Below are 27,029 nucleotides of genomic sequence, written 5' to 3'. Positions count from 1 at the left end.
TGAATTCTCATAAATATTGCTGAATTCTTATTATTCATTCTAAATTCTTATAGTACGGCTACTTGCGTACTATTGAGTAAAGACTGACAATCAATAACATTAACCAAAAATATTGCTTAAAAATGTAATATAAAAAATTGTATTGACTCCATAAATTTAATTATTGGACTTTCAAGACTTGGGCAGGTCAATGATAAACGGGAAGTTTGCATGACATTTTATTTTTCCATAAATTTGATTTGAAGCGAGAATGCAAATCTAATCCACCATCATTGCTTCAGTTCTTGGAGATTCTCAGTACAAATTCCTATATTAAAATCAATTAGATTTGTTACCAACGAAAGAGTACAAAATGTGAGATCGAAAGTCCTGAATAATAAAATTATAGGGAAAATCAAGCCCCTCGTGAATAAAACTAGGTGAAATCCAGTTAACAAATAGAATACTGAACGATACATGAGCGAAAAATAGTTTCTTTAGAAGCAGGAAATATTATAGAAGCACAAGACTGCCAATTCTGTTTACGCTTTCATGAGTTACTGTCTTTAAGAACGCGGCTTCTTGCTTCCGACGAATATTCGAGTTTAATATAATAAATATTATTATCAAGCCTACTTATGACAGTGAATAGAGGGCCTTTGAAAATAAATATTAATAATACAGATATATTATAATAGGTCATCTCGAAAAGTTAATAATTTATTTTCTGGTGGTTAGAACTTGCATGACAAATGACGCGTAATTTAGGAATGATCTTACAAATGTCACTGAGGATTTAATATGTATTGATCGTGTGAAGAACCTATAAATCTGGTGCTTATTCATTTTATTCACTCCCATACTTTCTTGCGTCGATTTATTTTTCGCTTGCTATTAATCTGATGTGTTAGTGCCCTCGAAGTTCTTTTAAACCAGACGCCACGATAAATGCTCTGAATAATAATAATAATAATTGATGGAGTAATACCGTAAATTATTGAAGTTGGCTCATAAATAAATTAATTTTGGACTGATTATCAAAACATCATGATTATCAAAACAAGCTGCATGAATACGTTGAACTTAATTAAAGTTACCAAACCAATAACATCAGAAGTCACTAAAATGACATACTCCACACACATTCTCTTCAGACTTCTGAGTAAGAATTTGATCAAATTCTATAATTATTAGTTATTTTTGAATACATATTTAATTAATGTTCCCATTTTACAGGCATTATTCGTTTCTTTAAAGACTGATTTTTTTCTGAGCTTCAATTTTTCCGCAACATTAATGCTTTTGCTGCAAATAAATTAAACATGCGTCAATCGGAGCAGGCATTTCATTTCAACATAACCGCTCCATTAAGAGATTGTTTAAATAATGCCCACATGATAATTACAGGATTTCATCTGAATTCAACACCTACTTATATCTAATTCTCATTCTACGTCCCATGCCCGTCTTAAATAGCCAGTAAATGAGTACGGTTCCAGATGCTGCTCATAATACTAGATTTTTACCAATAGTATTAGTGTATATATAAGTAGAATATATGAGAGTTCATCCTCGTAATTGGCCAGTGGAGATTATAAAAGCATCTATTTATCACGAAAATGATTGTTCGAATGTATATTAGAAATATAAACTTTTCCTACATCTATAATAAGTTATGTACTATATTTTGGAAAGTCAAAAATTAGCATAACTTTTCAATCAAATTAAATACTTAATTAAATCTCAGCAAAGAAAATGAAGAGGCTGACTGTTTCCTTGGGCATACTGAAAAATCTGAATTTACTCAATAATAATTCATCGAACTTTTTACTTCTACTTATTTCTGATCGGGAACATCAGCATAGATAAATTAAGATTGTTATTCTAAAGTTGTTTGCAAATCACTTGGATTTTTCTTGTATCTCTTGTAAAACTTTGACGTTACTATAATCAGATTCTACTCCTCGTATACAATTATTATACTTGCATAAACTTCCTTCAGCGTCAGCAAACCGTTTTGATTTTGATCTTCTATCTTGTTTGGACAGTTGGCCTGCCTAAAATATTACTGTATTTAACCGTAACCTTAAAGGTTGTGATGAGTTCTACCGAACCTCAAGAAGACGTGGTCCAAATCTTGTCGCTTCACCTCAGGGTCGCTCAGCGGCATCACGCTTCGTTCAACTGCACAAAATAAAAAGGAATATCATATTATACGTTCCTAAAGTTTTTGTTCTGGGTAAAATTTAAGAGCCCTTGTTTTCTTGTTGACCACTCGATGCCATAAGTCTCAAGTCTGAAAGCAGCTTCCACCCATTTATAAAAATCGACGCCTACTGACGGAAGGGTTATACATATATCAAGTATAAAAATTTATTCAGAAAATATGCGAAATTAAAAATTAGGTCCATTTCTAAAATCTAATTTTCTTTACTTTAATGATCGGCGAGTAAAATGATACATTCCTATTTTCATTGAACCCAACAAATAAGGAAGTTTAACCACGGGAGATTTGGAAATGTCTTGCTTCTTGCAAAGAATCCTATTTCTGCTTATGGTTTCCTGAAGCTGAGATGTTAAAACAATGTTGAAACAGACGTTCAAGTCGCGACTATCAACGACCCAAAGCTAACGCTCAAAAAACCTTCCCCTTTCTCTAATCATGAGTCCCACAGCGTGAGCGTGGCACGTCGCCCCGCCTTCATTGAGCCAACTTCACAAAAGACGTCCGAGATTGGGACGGCCCCACAGCTGGGACTCAAGACATCTGCTTCAATGACCTCTTTCTTAGTCAATACCTAAACCATTCATAACTCATTAACGAATTATAGTCGCGGGCCTGACTTTGGCTTTTAAGTGAACTAATAAAACGTACAGTCTCGATATCATAAGTTTGAAGATGGGTAATATGGGGAAAAGTGGATTACATTACTCGTAATATTGAAATTGGATAGCATTTTAATTTCGTATGAACATGGAAAACGTGAAGAAATGGCCAAACGTCGTACATATTCTTTACAATGTTCCCACTAAAATGTGATTAAATAAAATGATTTTCACCTATCCTATAGAGTTAGAATATTTTAAAACGATTAATGAAATGGATTCACATAAGAACATACGTAAAACGTCGGAATCACGAGTACTTGATTAATCGAACCAATTTCGAAACCTCGTAATTTCAAAAATGTTAAGCTCCACTTCAATTGCTCAAACAATAACTGACTTCCCAAACACACGTGAAGGCGTTAAACAGAAAAAACTAACTGTTTTTTGGAAAGTGCTTATATTTGATTAATGACCATAAAGACATCGGTAATGCATGAAATTCAGTCTGTCTGAAGCGCACTCAAAGATATTCAGTCTGTATGAACACACAAAAAAATTCAGTCTGTCTGAAACGCACACCAACAATTCATACTAATCCAGTAGTGCAATGAGCAATAGTCTTTATACTAATATAAGAACGAGCGTTCGGAAACTCGTGCAACGAAATTTATTTTTAATTATTTATTTTTCCTTATATTTTGTAAACGAATTTATGACGTGATAACAAGGCAATGAAATTATCTCTCAGCCTAGCTACATGAACATGGCGGCACTGAAAATGTCTAACCGTAAGAATGTCTAGAAAGAGAAGAAATGTCTAACCGTGAAATGACGTAAGAAAACAACGCTGTGAAGAATTGGAATATCTTGAAGCAACGCTGGGAAACATACGCCCTGATAACGGACTTCATCGCAATCTCTACAGTACAGCAGAAAGCACTCGTCATACATTGCCTTGACGACGACGCACTGCATGGATGCGTACAACACATTCCAACTGACAGAAGACGCCACAGTCGAGCAGATTATTTGAGCGTTCGACCTCTTCATCATCGGAGAAGCAAACTAAACCTTCGAACGATACAGGTTCAACCGAAGAAATCAAGAAGAAGGAGAATGTTTCGAACTATTCTACGCCGAACTTTAGAGATTTATCAAGACGTGCAACTACTGCAGCAACTGGATGACGTTATTACTGAACGATAGAATTGTATTTGGAATACACGATGCAAACGTTCTAAAAAAAACTACTAAAGACACGCAATTTAATGCTAGAAAAACGGTGGATTTCAGTAAAACAAATGAAATAGCGGTTATACATGATAAACTTTACGCCCATAAGTTAACAAAGTGATCGAATCCAAGAAAAAAGCTTCGGAGAATTAGAAGATTAAGCGACAGACGGTACATATGTTTTGTGGAAAGCCCCACCAATTCGACAAGAACAAAGCTCCAGAATGCTGAAAAACTTGCAAGTAGAAGATCACCGGACAGTTTGAAGAAGGACCACTTCGCTTGTCAAAACCTGTACTGAGGAATGCTCCAAAGAAAAGCAAAGTCTACTACGTAGACGAAATCACGTACTCTGAATAGGAAGAATGCATCAACAATATCGGCGAACAGGACAGCAACAGTAAGATGGTTAAATGCGCCATGGAGATCGAAAACAAGACGGTGAAGTTTCATATAAATACTGGCTTCAGCGCGAATGTTCTTCCCATAAATTACGTGAAACACAATACAATAAAGGGGACAAATATTGTGCTCAAAACTTGGAACAACAAGAATTACATCCCATTAGGAGAGTATCGTGCAACGGCGCTTAACTCGAAACACAAGATGAAATTGAACGTAAATTTTTTAATCAGCGAAGAAAACAATACCCCAATTTTAGAACTCAAACACTGTTCGACTAGCATACGTAACATGGTATATGATCATAGAATACAATTTATAAATAAATTCTATAGAATGAAACGATGGCACTCTTCTAACACGAGATATGACGTCAATAAATGATTGAATAATAAAGGACGAATGAATCAATTACTTTATTTGTCAATGAGTGACGGATGGATTGATGAAAAATCTTGAAATCAAATTTTTTGACGAGAAAAGCTGTTCAAGGTCTCATTAGACGCTTGAAAAGAGTCTCGAATCTTCCCTCAGCCCAACAAATTGATCCAAGCAATCCATTAGGTTTGTAATAAAAGGCCTGAGCGGCCGTAGTTTCCCCATTGATGTTCATCTCAACGAGAAGGAGTAACGTAAAATGGAGTGACGTAAAACGAGGAGTAAAAAACGAGAAGGAGTAACGTTTGAAGTGAACAATTTCTTTTCAATTATATAGAAGTCAGCTTGTCCTACATATGTTATGATTTTCAACACACTTGTCAAAGTGTGTTTGTTTATTTGTGTATTTGCCTGGATATCCCTTGTGTCTGAAAATGTATTCTTAGTGAGAGAATAATAGGACGTTTGAAAGCAACATTGGAGAAATATGAACGATTTTTTTACTGTATATATATTTTAATTTAGAATATGTAGAATAGTTTCATCGAATTTTTGAAAATTGAACAAAATCGGTATTAATTAAATATAGAATAGAATAGAATAGAAGTGTCGGCGTTGGAGACATAGGCCCATGGCCTGTTGCCGATTCTTGAACTTTTCGTGACTTGATTCACAAGGGATCCGGCCTTTGGAACCCGATCTTTCCATAACTGACGATTGATTGAGATAGCTGCTGGACTTATTGCCTGCTCTGGTAGCTTGGCCACAGAAACAAGGGCTCTATTGTTCTACGCTGGCGGGGCAGTGCTGCACGTTGCCCTCGCCTGGTCTGTTTGCGTCCCTCGCTGACTCTTGATCGCGTTATTTCAGATGGAAACACTTTTACTATAGGCTTTTTTTCTATTTGCACTCTATTTTACTGACTTCACTGAAAATTCAGTCATTCACTGACACGGATCATAAAAAAATGCAAAAAGAGTTCCGAAAACGGCACAGTTAAAGTTAAAAGTTGAAAATCTGGGACCGCAAAACACGAGCGTCCGCTCTCGACCACGGCTGAAACTTGACCCCCAAGCCACATAAACAATTTACGAGTTATTTCCTGGTTTCTACAAATTTTCCGATCATGTACAACAGCAAAAATATTTTTATATGGGTTATCCAGCAGAGCTCTGCAATTTAATCCAACCAGCATAATCTGTGAGATGGAAACCAAAACAAGCCATGCAAACTAATCCGACACAAGCGCAACAATTTAATCCATCCAATCCACTTATTTTCTTATATAACTGATACAGAGATATAATTTTCATTGTATTCAATTTTTCATTATAATCGCGGTTATAAATTAACAGCAACTCTTCAGTGGCAATAGGACACAATAACTTAAATCCGCATTTTATCCAAGCTCGAGATTGAATTTCCCTGGGTGCTCTTTCTTTAATTTAGAGTCTTGGATAATAAGCTAAACATCATTATTTTGTGATATCTGCTTCAAAATTGCCTGTCTGATGAACTACTATCTATGCCATTGCATTGAATAAGTTATAGTAAAAATTTATAGTGCGTTTCATCAATTTGCTTCTACTATTTTTCAAGTGCCAGGGATCTTCTTTTATTCCGCTCTGAGCCAAACTTATTGCTCACATCACAGTCGCGAATAAGTCAACGTCAGGACTTACATTCATAGCGCATCTCCAGCGAGCGGAAATACTCAGGCACTCTGTGAGCTTTCCGGTATTTGTGTCATATTCGATGATTTAAAATTATTTTTTCAAAATTATTGCTTTTTATAAACATGTGATTTTTTGAATTCATACTTAATTAAAGTTAATCTTGAAGTTCCAGAAAAAATTCGTCATAATCTTGAAATTCGTCATAATAGCTTCGGTAACAAAAAATTATAATATTTTCGTCACATTCGGTTACCAAATATCGTCGACATCCACGTTAATATTAATGTTATAAACTTGACTGATTTTTACTTTACTGCCGTGCCCCGTGTGCTTAATCTCACCTTTAGCGTCTAAAAATTCCTCGAGCGCTTCAGTGAGCTCGCCGAGATTTTTGTATTCCTCGATGAACTTGCAGATGCGCTGGGCTGCAGGCCCCATCATTTGAGGAGGGTAGCTGCACACTCCTCGTGGGGAGAAGGGCTGGGGAGCTGCTGATGTCATAGTGATCATGATGGTACATAGCAACACCGATAACACTCCAAAGCTCCTAACCTGCTGCCACCCCGACGACGAACTTCCTCGACCAACCATCTGCGCGAGAAAGGTTACGTGGTTCTTAGTTGCAAAGTGAAATAACGCCAGATATGCTGGAGGTAATAATATGATTGATTTGATAAATAAATAGAATTAATAACCAAATGTTAGGTAGAGCTGCAGTTTTTCTACCCTACTACATACTTAACTATATGATAAATTACTACATAGAATAATTCCATAACCTCATGAGACCAAAAACCATAAAATCTCTGCTACGGAATTGCATAAAAATGAAACTGCAACCCGAGTAAACTGAAACGAAGTCAAAATGATTGCAGTCGTAGCATAGCCGTGGATGAGTATACTAGATACGAAGCAGCACCACGCAACACTAGCACTGGTAAGCATGCTGGGCCAGAGGGCAGCACCACGCAGCACCAGCACTGGTAAGCATGCTGGACCACAGGGCAGCACCATGCAGCACTAGCACTGGAGCATGCTTGGCCAGAGGGCATCACCATGCAACACCAGCACTGGTAAGCATGCTGGATCAGAGGGCAGCACTACGCAGCACTAGCACTGGTAAGCATGCTGGATCAGAGGGCAGCACTACGCAGCACTTGCACTGGATAAGCGTGCTGGACCAGAGGGCAGCGATGTTCAAGACAGCTGCGTGGGACGAATCAAATTCAACATCTATCAAGTGAGTCTAAGTCGTCAAAAAAATTCAAAGAGTATATGACAGACATTTGTAATTTAACGGTTGTTAATAAACTGCGGTTTAGCCACAAACTAATCGGGTATTACTTTTCAGTTTTGCCCTCAATCGTCCGGAACCCAGGAATAACTTTACGAAATATTGTCCGTCGCGACTATAAATACCAAAACCATGTATCATATTAATTCCAACTCCGGAGGGGATTTTCAAATAGATTAGACATAAGACACAAAGGCTTGTCTGCACGTCGGAGAAATTAGTGAAGACGATTTCGAACTTATTGAGGAAGTCAGGCACGTTGGCAAAATCACTAACGTAGAAAATTAGAACAAATTGCATCATGTCGGCCTCCACTTACACGATGAGAAGGCAATTAAGCAATGTCTCCGGAGAGTTTCACCTCTAACTTCGGGCGCAGAAATATACGAGTGCAGACTGAGGAAGCAAAACACATTAGCTGATATAAGTAAGAAATAAAATAAAAAGCATGTGATAAAAATGAGCGTTCAACAATTGCTGCATATGCTACAGGTTGAAGACTTTAATATCATACAACAATGCAGTCGTCATCAGGATGAACACATCTCAACAAGCGTCCGATGAATATAGTACGGGGCGATAACTAAAGGATTAATATATCGGTTACATTGGACCAAGGAAAAAACATTAGACAATTTATTGATTCTTTCTGATAGTGCGTACACTTTTCGGGAGGCTGAAATGAAATTTGCTGGCTGAAATGGATCGAATTCTCTTTTTAGTTACTATTCCATGAATGAAAAAACCTGAAAGTAAAATGAACAAACAGTAATGTTTCGCAACAAAAACCAAGAGATAAAAAATCCCAAGTTATATGTAGACAACCGTAAACCCTAACCGCAAGTTTTGACATATTTATTAGATAATGACATTAAAAAATATATTTTAATTGCTCAAGCGGATAAAATCCCTTACCAATTAAGTGGGTTGAACAAAAATAGGAATTAACGATTTTACAAAGTCAAATACTAGTATTGCTAAAATTCAATTTCAGAAATATACTCAATTTCTTCGTTCACTTACTTTTTATACGGTTTTTCCTACAGGATGGACTGCATCACTTTTTTCAGCTGGTTTCTATGTAATACATCGGTGTGGAATATGTGTAAGATAAGAATTTTGGAATATTATGATCAACATGAACAATAAACGCTAGGATTATGTAGAACTTTAACTTCGCATTTGAATTACAAGTCTTCATACTGGGGTTTGGCTGCTATGTGAATGATATTAATGTTGGTTTTTGTTAGAAAGCGCACAAGCGACAACATTATTATCGGAATAGATGGATTGTGCTAAAACTCGGCTTTAAGCGTAAGATTTAATTGGTACTTCAACTGCTCTCAATAACATTTTTAAATCATGCAACATATTACTGTAGCTTATTCAATTAATTTCTTTCAGCAAAACCTATAATGATCAAAAACTTTTTTAATCATGTAGTGTCTGCATTTGTCTGTGAACACCGAGGAGAGTATACGCATTCACCGAAGATCATTTTTAATGAAAGCCTTATTTCCTGCCTTATTTTACAACGTCTAAAAAAGGTTTCAGGTGTTCTACATGTCTGATGAACATAAATTTTACACGTCTGAATGCTCTGCTTGACGGATATGTAATAGCTTGTGCATCTGCGAGTTACTCAAGCGTTCGGATCAAATACCGCAGACTTTTATGAAATTACGACAGCCTATATAAAGGCGATAGCATATACTGTATGTACTACATATTCACCAAAACACAGCACAAATTAGGAAGCTCTGCAGCATAGCAATGTTGACAAAATATTTTTATTAATACTGATTAATAATAATAATAGCCTGATGTTAGGAAAAGTCAGAATTTTAACGTATCTGGACAACTGTACATATTATAAAAATGCACCTTTTCAAAGAAAAGCGAATATAATAAAAACAGAGTTGTTATTAAGAGACTTATTATGAATAAGTCTCTTAATAATAAGTCTTATTAAAAGTCTTAATAAGTCTTATTATTATTATTATAATAATAAGAGACCTATTATTATTTATTATGACAAAATAACGAGCAAGAGACATGAGGAGTGTAATTGTTTAATTTTTCAATTGCTGAGATTGACACCCGAACCCCATCGCGAGACCTGCGCATACGCAAACGTCGTAAGATTCTAAAATAAGTAAAAGTTTAGGTTTTAGTGAACATTGCAAAACAAAAACAGTGAGACACTTTAGTGTTAGACTTCTAACGTTTGAAATCTTGTACAATTAATAAGCTTTGCAACCACCTTTGAGAGATCGGCAATCATTGTTTTCCCGTAAATTGAATGCTACGCCATGCGACATTGATAGACTTTCATGACACATTTTTTAGAGGCTACTTAACGCAAATTAGCATGCTCACTGTAACTTTAAATCTCGGATAAATCAAATTCTAATTATTTCCTAGATTCTTCTGTTTAACTGAAGTTCTAATAAACTTGAATGATTTGGCTTAAAGGTTCAATGATGGGAAATAAAAAAATTACATAGAAAATTTTCTAGAAAGACGAATTAGAAGCTTGAAGCATATGTTTTCTAGTAAGACGTGTCCCTATTAAGAAGACGTATCGATCTCCAATTTGTGGCACATGTTTTAGAGACCTTTATTTTCAGGAGAGGAAGACGAACTACTATAAGTGCAGAGTGGCACGCTGGTCATTCAGGCCGTATATACTGGGTGCAGAGTTGAGTGACGGTAACTTTGAATGACCGCTGACAGGCTGAGAGCCAATCGCTTATTAGAGAAGCGATAACGCTGTCTGCCCACGCTTATCAGTTGGCTAAATATGCTATAGGCAAATATGAATAGTTTGTGATACCTCATCAAAGCTGGAGGTCATGTCACCGCGCGGCAAGAAATCATGCTCCTCTGAGACTGAGGGCAACACCTCTACTTGGTCGGATGTAATGCATCACCAAGGCTGGGGGAATGATTACGAGTTCGGAGGTCACACTGTAATATTGTCCAGGATTCTGGGAACCAAGAATAACTTTTTTTCGTGGTTGAAATGTTTTTCTTTCGTGTATTGCCTACAAGGCATCACTTGAACCTTTTCCCTTTGAGGTCATGCATGAAGGTGAAGGCCAAGACTGTCGATCAGCCTTTGCTTGCATGGCTGAAAATTTCACAAGCCTTTCAATGAATCATAAAAGTCTAAGCACCGGAATTTGTTGATGCAATAACAGCATTGAGTTTAAGGTTGCCGTCTTCGAAGGTTACTTGGCTACACGCCTTTAACTGTAGTAATAGATAAACATACCGTATTCATTAGTAGTGGGTTATCGATAGGGAACTTACGCACGGATACGACATCTCGAGTCGTATTACAGAAGTTCAAAGATAAAGTTTGTATTTGTTGTTTTATATTAATTACATACAACGAGGCGGCTAACTTCAAATTTTATGCTTGACTCAACGAAAATTTTTTCCCCGCTAAAAGATTACCATTAATATTGTAGAATACTGCATCGAGTTGCAATATTTCGATTTCACTTCGCGTAGTAATTTCGTTAATATAATGCGCCTTGTCTTATAACAATCTGTCAGGTCTAATATATGTAAACATTTCTATAGCTAAATGTCACTGAATATTTTTTACTTTTCTAAGCCATCGTACGACAATAATTTGATATGGGCCACTTTCTTGCCTCATCATATTCGCGTTGTGGTATCCCTACCACTTAGCGTTTAGGTTTGCTCTATGACAATCCTATTTAGGACAAGTCAACGTAGTGAATATGTGCACAACACGGAGCCGATCGTAATGAACCTCCATCGACTAAAATTGTATCTCCCATTGCTTCACTGCCCGTTACGCATTTAACTCTGAAAGATCCTTCAGCATCAAATTACATTATAATGTACTCATTAGCTGGCCATGAGTTCAGGCTCATGGCGGTGTACCTCAACTCTCATTCGATGCATGGGGTCCCACTGGTCACCTCTTGAGCATTCGTTTTGACCGCATTTATTTTCATTCACAGGAACGATTATGGTGATCTGCTCGTATCGATTTTGCATAATTCATATGCTTTTTCATAGCTCGCGATTTCCTTTTTATTATAGTTTACAGACTATAGTTTTAAGACGAGTGTTTCCTGCCTTGGTAATTTGTCTCTTACGCCATTTGATTTTTTTTTCATTAATTAATGACCCTTCATTCAGCATTTGGCATTAGAAATGCAATTACGATTTTTTGCATTTTTAATTGCAATTACGATTTCTATTTACTACAATCCTAAATATTTTTGATTCAGTGAATAATTTAGTTTGTTTCAAGGGAAAAAATTTGCAATAAGCTATGAATTTCAGTTGAACACAATTTCGCTAGCTACGAAAGCAAATTGATAACTATACGAGTTAATGCAATTTTATTGGCAGAGAACAACATTGGTCTTTCTTAGAGCCGTTCGTAAATTTGCATTAGAAGTTGTCAGGGTCCAGTCCTTGGCGTGTACAGTACAAAATGAGCCGTTGTAAGTTTCTGGCCGTCTATAATTTACCGGCCTCCACAAATGACCCCTGGAAAGCTGTCAGCAATCTGTAATAATGTCAGGAAATTTTATCTCCATAAAGTTTCTTACATGCAATAAAAACCGCCCTAATGTGTTAAGTAAAAGTTATTCAATTGTATGATTCAACATGTAGATGCACTTAAGTTGTGTGAGGGCGCTAAGCATTGTGGTGTGATGGCCTCTGTAGTCCAAAGCGGAGGCTTTCATGGATTTTTACTGAATGGATTCTTTTTCTATTCTTACTAGGAAATATTTCCGGCGAATTTCGCGAACCGCACAAAATGACCTTAAGTAAATTTATTTCAAAATCTAGAGGAAATGTACACAGGAAATTTGTAGAAAAAATCTCTTAGATGCTGTAATTGATTTCAAATTATCAGCAGTTATGCCAAAACTAACTCCATATAAAAATGCTATTAATATCAATATTTGTTGTGCTGGCAAATAAATTAATTTCCAAACCAACCATTAGGTTGCTGACTCCTGAAAACCATGATTGTTTTAAAATAAAAGAACAAACACACCATTTCAGAATTATTATTAAGAAATAGAACCAAATGATATCAGTCACCTCCTTGAGTAAAGAAAATACATCTACCGATTTTTTTTAAGATGTGTGGTTTGCTTTTTTTATGGTAATATTTGATAACAAAGTGTTATTAAATTAACCGCATTTCACGACCGTGTCTTGGGTATTGCATGAGACCAAGAGAGTGGCAAAGATCTCTGAGAAGCAACGTCGTGGAGTTGATCAGACGCCGTCCTTCTCAACGATGGTCATCCGCATGTCGTTCCCGCAACGACGACCAAGAAAATGGAAAGGCACCCTCGCCACTTCGCACATCCACAAACAAACAACTTCATATCAATAAATGTAAGTATCTCGCTTCCGGATAACTGAAGTTTGGTTTCTTTCGGCCGTGGAAAATGTGAGTACCGCTTCTGAACAAATGATTTTCGAGGTCACTTTGGGCCGATAACGCTCGACGTCGCGATGAGTCCTCTTGAAAAATGGTTTTTAACCCCACGGTAGGAAATTTTGTGAAATGAAGACAAATTTAAGAAAAATCCTCCAATTTAATAATCACTTCATTTAATCATATATAATTTTGAATCAAATTAAATAACAATTTCTGTTCTAGGTATTATCTTGAGTTTTAAATCATCCGTATATGAGCTCTCAACTGAAACTGCTAGTGAGCGAAAATCCACATCACGCTTGCCAACATTAATTTAATATTCTCACCATAAAATTAATCATTTTAGTAGTCGCATTTTTTTACCTTGTTATTTATCGGAGAGCTGCTTAGCCGGCAGTATCCGACTCGTCGAGATCCGAAACATGCTTTGAGCTTTACATTCTTAAATTATCTCATAATGAGAACGTTGTAATTCTGCCATTGCTGCTTATGCTTTTGCCTATTCATGAGACCATGCATTAACTTATTGAGAAGTAAAACTAACCACAATCAATGCATGATAAATATTCTCAAAAATAAACAACTGAATGATTTTATACGCGTGTGAGCCACCATGGCGGTCCGTTTAACTCTGCCATCAAATGTAGAGCTTTATGAGGCTTTATGTAGAGCTTTATGAGTCAATGAGGCTAATGGGCTGGTCTAAGGCCTGACGATTGATCGCACGTGCGGACGGAAGACATTTTGCAGTATATTTTTTTCACTTTCGGAACAGTGGTTTGACTTTATCTAACTTACTCCCGACTCCTCCGTCTCCTCTCCCATCTCCCATTAGCCCACTTAGAATATGATATCAGATCCAATTAAGCTCCCTAAACAATACGCATTGTAGAAACGCGCTTGAATCCCGCTCATACCAGGATCGGTATTTAAGGACACAAACATACAAACAAAGATTCAAAAATAACTGAATAACCGCAATTTTCTCGCATTACAAATAAAATAAAATTGAGCATTTCATTTGAGCCCGTTTTGTATTGCCTAACAAATTCACTTTTGTAAGCAAAATTTTAGGGACGAATTAGGTTAGATCCGAACACAATTTTTTTTACGATGTAAACTCGGATAAGGCTTACGTAATAAAATAGCAACAAATAAATGCATAAAAATTCTAAAATATATATCAGACTATCAGGTGAGCACGTCGTTGTTCGAAATCGTAAACCCTATTCCAAATCTTGTAATAAAATCCCGAAAATCCCGTTTCCATTATCAAATCCTCTTATCAACGTATCATGATTGCTATAAACGGAAGTTAGTTCAAGTAAAAATTTACCAATTTATACCTTTATTCATAAAAAAACTCTCCCACTTTGAAATTAGAAAATATGTCGCCTTTAATGTTCACAAATTGACTCACAGTAGATATTGAATTAGTTTGAATTCCAATTATTTATGTAAGCCATGTTCTAGAGATGCTTCATGAGTTCGCTACCAAAATTAAAATTTGAAGTCCCAAGAACATCCCGACTCGTTAGGTGCGCACTAGAATTTATACAGTTCCAGTCGCGATAAAATTATCGATTTCAAGTTTGATTCCTGACTTGGAAAACTGAAAAATCAACAAATAATTTCAAAGATAATAATTTCAAAATTTTCGCAAAACCACTCGATGTTAAAAAAGAAAAAATTCCACAAAAATTCACTTTAAATTGCCGAAAAGGTTTGCCTTCATATATACATTCCATATTCTTATTTTAATTTTTTTTATTATTAGTCAAAAATCATAATTTAACTAAAATACTTTTTATTTTTTTAACTATTCCATCGTACCTGGCACACGAAAAAGCACATGCAGCGATTCATGTTTCGAAATTCACAGAAATCGCTTCTATAATATTTTTCAGTCAAAGCCAGTGAGCGAAAATCGCATGCAAATGCATGCATTCTTTCTCATAGCAGCTGCAATGCTCCGTAAAATAATTGGATACATAATCGGTGGAATGACATATTCTATCAGTTAATTAGTCTGCCTAACATTAATCAAGATTGTGGAATTCTGAACTCATTAGGGGAATAATTGGGGCGGGCCCGTTCTAACATACATGTACTAATTAATTTGAATTATTTTTACTGTTTTTAAATATAGTACTTTAAAATAAGAACTAGAAGCATAAAATATTTAGTCAGTTCAACCACTCAATATTTAAAATTTCCAGCGAAACCGAGGATGTGTTATCAGCAGAGCAAACGCCATTTCGTACAAGATGTTTGTAAAAGGCAGTGAAGACCTTTTATCCACAAATGGAGTGAATACGTTTTCACAAGTACGTTGTACATTTTCACAAGTAGGTGAAAACGTACTGCGAATCAATATAGATATAGAAGGTCATCAAACCTTTAACAGATATTGTCATTCAAGCATAAAAAGGGCAGTTAGTAATTTTTTTGGTGTTTTATCACTTTCATGAGGCAGAGGGTCGCTGCTGGCCCCTAGTTCCTTGTAAAATAGAATTGCATGTACGGGTTTTTTTTAGCTCCACCCTCTGCAGCTGTCACTCCATTACACCGATTTTTAACGAGTGGGAGATTAGTGCTTCCGCTTCCCCTTTGATCATGAAAAGTCTCCTGAATTTTAACTAGAAAAATATATCGTTTGGGACTTGACACCCGGTTAAGTTAGCCACATTTTGCGGCGTCCTCTCGCTCGAATAAGTTGGTCTGGGATGCCTTTGAAATGCGCACAACAGACGCGCCATGAGAGGCTTCGCTCCTTCGAACCGCGAGGAAACTTTTTCTGTTTTGGCCAGCAGGCAAAATTGAAAACTTTTAAATGACGTCCATTTAATACCAACGTAGAAATGACTAGGCGAAGACAATTGGATTTCGTTTTATAAGAATAATCAAAATTGTTATTTTCGAAGTTCGAGTTTTTTTTGTCGAGGAGTTCTCAATTCATATGCATAATTAAGTAGGATTGCGTCATCATGCAGTGAGGCATAATTAGTGAATAAATAGGCATCGTTTAATGTATACATAATTTCAACACAAATGAAACAAAATTTTCAGAACTATTACACCGACGTAAACCTATTAGTTAGCCCGGACGGAGATAATTTGCCTACACATTTATGAACGTGAAGCTAGTTTTCAAAACATTGAAAAAAAGACTGATTTTCGAAGTAAATTTAACCTGTATGAGCGAATGCTTTGATACTAACGCACCAAAATTCAAAATTATCCAAATAATCATAATACCACTGTAAACAATCAACCAATCATCTATATGATTAATGCATCAATCGGTTTACTATTGATCCTCTATAATGGCTTAGCGATTCTAGATGAACAACCGGAATTACGCGAAAAATACGTGATTCCTAGTCATATCAATTCGAATTTTGTCTCAATCTAAATTATTCAATCGAATAACCAAATTTAGTTAAATAATTTGAGAGGCGGCCGAAGTTTCGCTGTTGATGGTCAGAAAGTGAGAGCCAAAATAACTGTTTTTTTTCACTGGTCCAAATAAAGTTTTCCAAACTTTGACAAAATTTTTAACTTTTGAGAGTCTGTTTTTAACGACCTTGCTAATATCTCATATATTTTTCGGCACTATTCTGGGATTTTTGTGTTGGAGTTTCTTGAACATTTTTCATTTCTGATATTCGAATATACCTTCAAAACTTCAGGGCTCAAGCATTATTTCGATCAATTGAATACTCATTTTCCATACCTTATCTGAAAGACCACTGTTGTGAAAGCAATATTTGCTTATAATTGGTGGCTTGGTTTCGCAAGGTCTTGCCAAATCTCGATTTCATTCATCGTCTGTCGGCTGTTGAGTAAACCACTAAGTTAGAAAAAAAAAACAAATTTTTATAAGCTCAAATACTTATAATAGTGCGATGTTAATTAATCCGCATCAGCCCTGAGGTAACAACAGACCAGGCTCCAGCTTTCGTGTTCGAAGATATGACTGTATATTTAAATGTATTTGTACACATTTGGAATGTTCATACGTATAAATATCGCATAATTATTAAATGCTTGTATTGTGTAAATACATTCTGTATGTTTTTTTCTTGTTTCTTACAGAAACCTTATTGTATGGAAATACAGAAAAATGAAGTAGATCCCTAGATGCTATTTGCGCTTTCAATTATTCATCAACCAAATAAAAGTTGCGTTAAGAAGCCTTAAATAGCCCGCAACATCCACAATATACCATAAAGTGGAAAATTTTTCTTTCTGCTTATGATGGAAAAATTTTTACATTGCATTTACTTCGAAAAACTAACTGATGAAGTTGTACTCATACATATATGCAAGACAGGAAAAAATACAATCTAAACTCTGCAAACTAAATATGCAGTATCATTTTTTACAGTATACTTTTTTATACTACAGTATAAAGGAGAACAAAATATTTCAATTCCAACTACAAATGCATTGATATCGGTCCATATTAAAGTACAAATTGAAAATATTATAAGACTTTATGTTCGAGCAGTGATTCCATTAACCTCAATAATAAGTTATATATCTCATAAAGAAATTTTAAACTGAACATTTTTCTTTAAATGCAGAAATTTTATTCGGTCAACTCAATTCAATTTCAATTCACGATATATGTCCCCCGAAGAATGGAGCTTGGTATCTTTATAGGAGTTCAGTGAGATACGGAGGGTTTGTAATCAAGACAAACTTTAGGCAGAAAAACTGTCGAACTTTGCAACGTAAGCCGCAGCACAGCCCCAAAACTATCAGAACCTTTCTCTTCGACGATTATTGGCTGTTATTCATGCATGCGAGTAGGCTTGTAATTCTTGGAGATTTCCAGAGTTTCTCATAGAAAGCATTATAACGGCTTCTTGCTTTGCGAAAACTTGTAACATCTAATCACCATTTGTGTTAAGGTCTATCTAAAGAAATCACATAAAAGTTCCTGAATATGACTATTTTTAGCGCATTTTCTCATTTATGGAAAAATGCACTATTGTGCTCGCCATGTCCGTCTGTCTGTCTGTCTGTCCGTCCGTGACCTCAAGTTTTCGTCGACGAGAAAATGCGCTCTCTGTCACTCACTGCAATGAGTACTGAGTTATATTTTTTTCATATTCTGCGTGGAAAAATTAATTGTCTAGAAATTCAGTCGTAATGTCCGAAGCAGATGAATGCATTGTTGTGTATACGAACTGAATGGCTGAGAGAGACTATTGCGCAAAACGTTAAAATAGACAACAATTTCATCAGAAACAAATTTTCCACGAATATCAAATTGACATTAACAATTCTTTCTCGCATAAAGGTTCTCGAACAAATGAAGCATTGTTTGAGTATAGTCAGTTGTATAAAATTTTATTTTGTGATCATAATGCAATAAATACGGTTACGTGAAGTGATTTCGAAAATGAACTCTCAATAATTCTAGAACTTAAACCCTCTCATAATTAATTACGTAGAACGATATCCGGAATCAATATGTATTTAGTGTTGAGTGGCCGTCAGGCTATTATTCATCTCTGAAATAATTCAATCGTCTTTATAATTCTTTATTACTGTGAGTTAATCATATACAACCATCAAGATTGTTATTATGAATTAATTGATCAAGTTCGCATTATTCCACGTGTAAGAAGTTCTAATTGTTTCACTTGCAACAAGTTATACTTGAAATACGAAGGCAAGTTGTTTCTATGAGAAGATTTTTTTTAAACGTCCAAATCCCGTCGAAAACTCTTTTGGACTGTGAAGCTTTTCTTACTTTTTTCACTCTGCTCTGTTCCGAGCCTTGAAGAACTGCGCGGTCATTGACTTTATAATGCGACAAAGTTGACTGTAAATGAAAGAGGTAAAGTAAAAGAAGAGGTAATGGAAAGAGATACGACTTGCAATAAGTGGCAACCATTAAACCTTTCCCTGCGTGCTATACCGGCTAAATTTACCAATCGACTGCCTTCTGAATAAGTTTATTAGGTAATTAGCTATTTGTTATATTAAAGATCAGATTAAATATCAGATTAAATAATGCATTACTCCTCTCAACATGCAATTGTGCCTCTATTAAGTCAAAAAAATTATTTTCGGTCAAATCATAACATACATCGTCTCCATTATGAATTAAACAGTCTGTCATATTCAATAACGGTCAATAATTTCTTGCAAATTTCACATAATCTCATGCTAAGAAGCCACTGTACAGAGGAAATGCAATCATTTCATTATTCTACGACGGTCCGTTGTTCACGCAACTTGACCGCGAACTGCCAATTTGATCATCGAATTAGGAAGAAAACATTTTCAAGCGCTTCTGAGAGTCTTCAGGAAGACCTAGCTAGTTAACCAAACGTGACTAAACTTCATGACTAAACGTGACTAAAAAATCATGAGGGCTTGAGTTTACCAGGACTCTATTTAGATGTAGATAAACTATTCATGGAAGTTGTTTAAGAATTAAAAGTTATGTATGTGAATTTGCATTCAAATTATAAAAAATATAGTAAACATTCTTTTAAAACACAAGGAATTGTATCGAAAAATTTGTGTTGAAATTATTTTAAATTTTATCCTCAAGATGGGGACGTTCCTAACATACATAAAACTATTTCTTTTGCTCTGATCGCTAGAAATGCGAACATGTCAAATAGTGAGAGATCCTTTCAGATAAAACTGAATAGAGTGGAAAATCAATTAAAAGAAACGCAGTTTATAAAATTCAGAGGAAATTATCTATTTTTCTTCTCTCCATTCACGTTCCCATCACTTTTCTTTTTATATCAAACAAATTTTAGCGCTGAGTGTAAGGCTCCTTTTTCATTTTCCAACGTAGACCCGCCCTCCATGTCTGCCCCGCTATCGAAAATGTTTCTCATGCCCAAAAATTGAATCGCATTTGCGCAGTTCCTTATTTAATTTGGCAAGAATGGCTTTCTAGAATTTCCCTTTCCTTAGCTGTGCCCAGAATACGGCTTTGTTTAAGAAACCCTTTTACAGTTTCAGCTCATGGACTCTGCCTGAAGAAAAGGAACTTCGCTACAAACAAAAATTGTACTCGCTCCATCGGAATACAAATAGTGTCTTTGCTTTGTTAGTTACAAGACATCGTTAGCGAGATAAGAATCACTCTGAAATTCTCCAGGTATGCCCGAAATTTGCATAGCAAACAAACTCGATATCCTAATTTCGCAAGCAAGTATTAGTGAAATTAAAAAAAATCTAATGATTAGATCGATATGAATGCTTGACCTGAATGAATTCATGTGGTTATGATTACATAGAACTCTAACAACTTTATTTTGCGTTTGATTAAACTGTTAACCGATTTTCTTGAGAAAAGCTCACTCCATCTCTTTCCAGAAAAAATAATAAACAAAAACACGATTGAACAAGAAATTATCAACAAAAATATTAAATATAAGCTATTATACAAATCATCAACGTGCGCCGAATGCACAAGAGTGCATAATTTTATAAAACAATGTAAACAAAAGTTAAATTAAGGAGCCCAGATGCGTCCGCAGCACCACGCCGTACAGACGCCACAATCAAAACCTAAAGCTTGAGATACGGCAGGCTCCGTCTCTCAATTTCGTTCTTCTATTTTGTTAATGCAGCGAGTTTTGCGACAAAGAGCCCAGCCATCTGGCGTTGAGTTCGTCTGTGAAGTCTTCCAAATGAAAAATCTTCAAAAAAATTGACAAAGAAATAATAATCTTACAGTTAGGGATAAAACGGCTTTGAATTATTATATGATATTGTTGCTTATGAGAGGCATAATTACTGAGAATTTTCATTCGTTCATCCATTAAGAATAAAATATTTGTTTGTAGTCATTTATTCGATATGAGTCATCGTTATCAACGCGTGCGCATTATGTACAATTCGGCCTAACAAACTCAATTGTTTGATGTTTTCTAGGTGACACAACAATTAAACATTACTTGAAACACATTAAGACATTCATGATGCTGTTGTAGCTCTGGGCATAATTTAATGGAATTAAACTACATTAAATATTAGCAACTATGGGAGTTAATGATATTTTTATTTGATGCCTTGGTATAAAACTAAATTTAATTCTGCAATTATATTTATATATGTTCTAAGTTGATTAATTGCCTTAGACAACCTTTTTGCCCTACACGAATGAAACTTCAATGATTCGTTTACGAAAAATTATTTTAATTGCATGCCTCGTACCTAGGTTTTAGAAATTTCCCTTCAAGCGCCAATTGCTTCAAAGCCCCGAATTCATACATGCAAATTGTGTCAATTTTCTTTGCGATTTGGAACGCAAGCTTGCAAATGGATTTTCTTAAACTGGAGACGACTTCTATTCGGTGTCATTTTGGCATTGTATTCTATTCCAGCCAACCTACGAAAAACTTTTTACTTTTATATAGTGAGAATTATAATATATTACGAATTTTTTAAACTGGGCAAAATTTGCAAAAGTCATCGTATTGCCTGGTGGCACAGTCGACATATGCCACCATGGAATAACAATATGCCTTGGGTTGACCACTTTCATAAAATTAAAATTTTTACATGTTCTCAAAATGAACTCAAACGTTTAAAACAGTATAATTACGTATTCATATATTCATGACGCCAGATATTAAGGATACGTCGGAGCAGGCTTACACAATTTATTTGGTATTTGCGGACCAGAAGAAAAATTAATAGAACGTAAGCAGTGAGGTTGACCTTGCTGTTCTTATCTTGAAAAGAAGATTAAATTCTACAAATGCAAGGAAAAAGAAACGCACAACATGGCAAGTAAGTAACTCCTAGCCGAGGAATCCTAAGATGTTAATTCTTGAGTCCGAGGCAACCTAAGATTAAACTTCCTTTTAGGAAGATAAACTCTGCGGCTAACCAAAGTCTGCTTTTTTATTTGCAATCAATAAGGGTTTTTAGAACCAAGTGAAGATGAACGACTGGAAGAACTGAAATTCTTAGATAAATTAAATAATTTCATGTTAATTTGACCCTTTATTTTTGCTAACTTGCGATTTAAGCAAACTAATGATGTAAAAAATACAAGAACAATTTACCAAGGATTTTTCGACCTAAGTATTAACGTACGCTTCACTAACAAAGATAAATTTTTATCGTAGATAATCGTCAAAGTTAATCTTTCTGATGGGGTCATTCCAATTTTTCCAATGAAGCGTTGCCACTAATTAAATAATACGTCCTCTGCCGTGGACTCAGAGCACTAAATTCTAATACGTAACGTGGTTCAATTCTCTAAATGATTATATAAATTATAATCTGTATCAGATCGGCTACAGTTTTTATAGTACTAACAGAATTTTTAAGAATCATATATATTCAAATAATAGAATAATGAATCGCTTGTGCGGATGTCGTTGAATAAATAAATGCTTCATCCCTGGTGGTTTTTAAATTAGTTGCTCTTTATTGCACTGAGCTGACCTGAGGAAATAAATTGCGTGTCATAAATTCAAGTCCACAGGCGCATCAACAATGCATGAGGGCCACAGGCCGGCCGGGCGCCAGGCCAAGGCTTTAATGGCCATTGAGATTGTGAGGCTACTGCTTGCGGTAGAAGCACAATATAAATATACTTCATGAATGGATAATTGCGTAAGGCATGTAATCCATGCGTATATTTATATATATGCGGCGTATTATTGTACTCAATGTACATGCCTATCCATGGAGCCAAAGTGCAATGGAACCCCAGCTCACCGTATTTTGTTGGTAATTCGGTAAAATGCGTGTAAAGAATGTTGTGCAAACGGAACGACGTAATTATGCTTTGCTGGCATATGCCTCCGGTAAAAAAATTCATCTTTTAATGAGTGTGTGAACTGTGCTAAATTGGCGATCTATATTATAAACTTCCAACCTAAATTTGATTTCGGATCTAGTTTAAGTATTCTTGTCATCAAATTAATATTTATACACGAGTTGACTTTATTTCAACAGAAATTGTTGGCACTTGAGAAGAATAGCAAGGATAGCTACGACCGCGTTGGCGTGCAACTGGGAATGCTGCATACCAATATTCAGTCCATAATATGATAAGTGTAAATGATATTTTCGTACATGTTACTCATAGAACTGAATCGATTTCATGTTATTTCTCGAAAAGTTTTAACCGTTACATTTTACTGCTCTAAGTTAAAACTTAGCGAATTTAAACTCTGTTATTGGTAGGACATCATTCAAAACTCAAAAGTTTGGACGTTGTTGAGCTTTTATAAGAAAAAATCTGATTATATTTCAAATGCGAAAATTGTTGAATAACCATGAAACCTTCAAGCTTAGATCGATGTTTACGATACGATACCATCATGCGTCTGTTTGCAGTCCAGTATCATTTTCTGACAATGAGTGAATGTAAACATTGAAGAAGTGAGCAACAGGGACTGAAAATTGTGGTTTTGATGATGTAAATATCGCATCCTATAACCTCATTGAAATTAGTAAATAATTCGTGAATTATTTTTTTTTTTCGAGATAATAATTGTTCGTGAGTGATTACTGAAGCAATAAATTATTAATAGGTTTAGATTACTAGTTTTTATTTTAAATGTCTACTTCTGAGTGCCATGAGCGAACTATGATAATGTTTAGAGTCCTGCTAACTGAGCATGCCACGGCACTAATTGTGGGCATGACTTATGCTACAGCATTAACTGAGGACATGACTTATGCTACAGCAGAAACTGTGGGCATGAAATGGGATAAATTGGACTGTTTTAGTGTGTATCAGCATCAAAATTTCCTTATTTTTAACAATTTTTTCGTCACAAACAATGAATTTTTTTCGATTTTTTCGTTTTCAGGAGACGAATTTATTTTAATAACAAATGAGCAAAATGCAAGAAATAACTTCTTTTCATAAATGTGCAAATCTTCAAGTTACTTTCTCAGAGTTTCCACGCGACTATAGAGAGGTAGTGATGCTTGACAGAGCGCCAGAACAATGAACGTCGTCTCTTGCAGAGGCTAAAATATTAAAGGAATCTCCAGCGCAGTTGTTGGTCTTGTACTGTAGCCGGGGTGGACAGTCTTGCCACCTGCGGATGGACTGGAGGGCAGTGGGTGAACGCTGGGCGAAAATGACCCCATAAACATGGTCAGAACGGGTTTATTAAAAAGATTTTGGTTGCAGAGAAAGAGGCAAGCATGCTGGACTGAATGAGTCAGAATTACAAATATGACATTAGAATAGAAGTGTCGGCCCTGAAGAAATAGGCCCAAGGCTTGTGTCGATTCTTGTACTTTTTGTGACTTGATTCCACAGAGGATCCTACCCTTTGAACCCGATCTTTCCTAACTGACGATTGATTGAGATAGCTGCTGGACTTGTTGCAAGTTTTGTCATGTTATAGTTATTTGTACGGTATTTTTTCCATTTAGGCTTAAAATATCGTTTGGCTTACAGGGGCAGTATGGCTGGAGTGATCAATGGATAGATGGCGTCAGCTCACATTCATTTTATGTTTGTATTTTTACTTTTTCTAAATTATCACGAATAAATTGCTGTTCTTTATCGCCATCACGTTATCCTTCCAGGATTAAATATACTTCCCAGTTTTACACAAAATTATGCTGAAAGCTGCATGTTGGTTTCCCGATATACTTGATTGAATTTTCAGAGAAAAATATTTGCGCAACAGGAATGAAATGCACTTTTCCCTATATAGTAAAAATACTTCACAACTCCAAACTACTGAGGTTACAGCTACTTCATTTAGTTCACTTCTACCTCGTGTTTAAGAACATGGAATATATGTCCTTCACCGTATGCACCCTAGCGCTACCCCAAGGGCTTGCGTTGTAAATAGATTTTTGGGCACATGGAGTTTTCGATAGTTCACCAAAGCTCTTTGGTAGGGAATAACAACGATATTTTCTTCTGGAATGGAGTTTTGTTTTTCTCCCTTGACAATATAAACATAAAATTCCCGAAGGAGCCACGAAAAACTGGTAATCCAATTCGCCATTTTCCCGACCTTGAGCACAAAAGGCATCAGCCAGACTGAAGTTTTTGCTCGTTTGTTTGATTGTAAATATTTCGATAAATAATTTCGGTTATATCGAACCCTAAACTGTCGTCTCCATATTTTTTGTAAATAATCCAGTCAGTTGTGCTCTAGGAAGCTCCAAAATCCAAGTTTGGATACATATAGAATCTTGGAAAGTCTAAAGAAATTTCACTCTGGACCAATAAAAATTTTTGGCAGGAGATTCTTTCAAACACTTTTTATACTTACGCTTAAAATTTTCAAATGAAAAAAAAACTTTCAACTTCAAATCCTACAAGTTTACAAGACGTATACTCAAAATTTGTTACATCATGAAACAAAGCAATGCAAAGTTTGCACTGTTGTGAACGAATTCCTCTAGTGAGTTCAATTATCAACAATTTTCTCTGAACTCGTCGCCGTACTCATTGTCGGAGGTTCTTGCAGTTGATAGGCGAGTAAAAGAGCTCCGCTTGGATTCCAAAGTAATGTGAAAACTGAAAAAATACATTTGGAGTCATGAGCAAAATATGTAAAAGGTATAAAAAATTATACTAATTTTCAGAGACCGTAAACAACGAAGTGCAAATAAACTTTCCTAATACGATGACCGAAAGCTGTTGATTTTTTTTAGGTGAGAGGCTTAGCGGCTAAGCAAGCGATGCGTTCTCACTAATCGCTGGGCGACCGCGTTCGACTTTACCTCATCTTTGACGCTATTTGATAAATAGCGTAATATCCTGTCCAGGACGGCACGACCGATAAGTTCAGGTGCTTGTCAGGCCAAAATATCAAGAACTTATAATGCGCGGCGACAAAAAGGCGACTTAACCGTAGCTGGAAAACTGTCATGAATTCTGACGAATTTAATTCGGAAGTAGTTACAGCCTACTGGAAATTAGGCCTGAAAATTATTATTGTAGGGGCCTCAGACAGAGCACATTATTTGTGAGCTGAAATGAAAAACCTTACAATTGCCTGGCTATCAAACATGAGTACTTGAAAAACAAAATGGCACAAGAAAATAAACTAAACTGACGACCGCGATTTCAGCCATTAAGCAGAAATGTTCCTTGAGTTAAATTCAGGATTTCTATTGAAACTTTTACTTCAATATCTAATGAAAAGTATTAATTCGCACGTGGTATGTCCCGAGACAATACGCATACATATTTGTTGACTTTACAAGCCCTTATGCTGGCCAGAGCTTCAGTTTATCCTGCACAACGCAAATTAACATCGGACGACGTAACAAGTTGGTAGCTTTCAGCAAAGCGCAGTAAGTTGTACAAGTATATAGTATAAGTATTTATATACATATATATGTATAATTATATCAAGTATAAGTTGATAAGTTTTATTGGCATAAAATTTCAGGATTCATCAACTTGCACTACGAACGATTTTTCTCCAGTCAACCATAATCTGAAGACCTAATCTCTGCGCAGTAATCGCAAGTTCTGTTATCAAAGGAAGCCGAGTAACTCTTATTCGAAACGATCATTTCGATTACTACGTGAATAATGGTTTATTAAAATGGTTAATTATTAAATCTCCAGCTGGTGTCTCTTCAAGGTCCGTTTTTTCACCAGGATCTGATGATTTGGCGTCACTCTTTTCTTATTTTGATAAAATATAATTTTATTCAGCTATAAGATTTACTTACCGTAATATTTTTGCAATGAAGAGGCGAAATTGTCGAACTGACTCAACACGTGTCGCTCGCGCAACTAGAATCCACCAGGAGCCACAGATACGCCGGACCTCTCAGCGCAACA

The 27,029-nt window shown here is 35.7% G+C and overlaps 1 protein-coding gene across 1 annotated transcript; it reads right to left on the bottom strand.

Annotated features, from left to right (window-relative positions):
- Positions 1-710: 710 nt before the first annotated feature.
- Positions 711-27,029, bottom strand: LOC108683360. The gene is made up of 3 exons (XM_018172673.2): positions 26,918-27,029; positions 6,839-7,088; positions 711-2,163 (listed from the first exon to the last, which is right to left on the bottom strand). Exons 2-3 carry the CDS (start codon positions 7,086-7,088, stop codon positions 2,066-2,068), a joined length of 348 nt encoding a protein of 115 aa, XP_018028162.1. The 5' UTR covers positions 26,918-27,029; the 3' UTR covers positions 711-2,065.

Source organism: Hyalella azteca, unplaced genomic scaffold (genome assembly GCF_000764305.2).
Source record: "Hyalella azteca isolate HAZT.00-mixed unplaced genomic scaffold, Hazt_2.0.2 contig3170, whole genome shotgun sequence".
NCBI lineage: Eukaryota > Metazoa > Arthropoda > Malacostraca > Amphipoda > Hyalellidae > Hyalella > Hyalella azteca.
The sequence above is the reverse complement of the archived record's forward strand: the minus strand, read 5'-3'. Positions and strand labels throughout refer to the sequence as shown.

Coding starts and splice junctions, on each gene's coding strand:
- LOC108683360 (XM_018172673.2), bottom strand. CDS start 7,088: ATGGTTGGTCGAGGAAGTTCGTCGTCGGGGTGGCAGCAGGTTAGGAGC. Junction 2,164..6,838: donor GGAATTTTTAGACGCTAAAG/GTGAGATTAAGC, acceptor TATTTTGTGCAG/TTGAACGAAGCGTGATGCCG.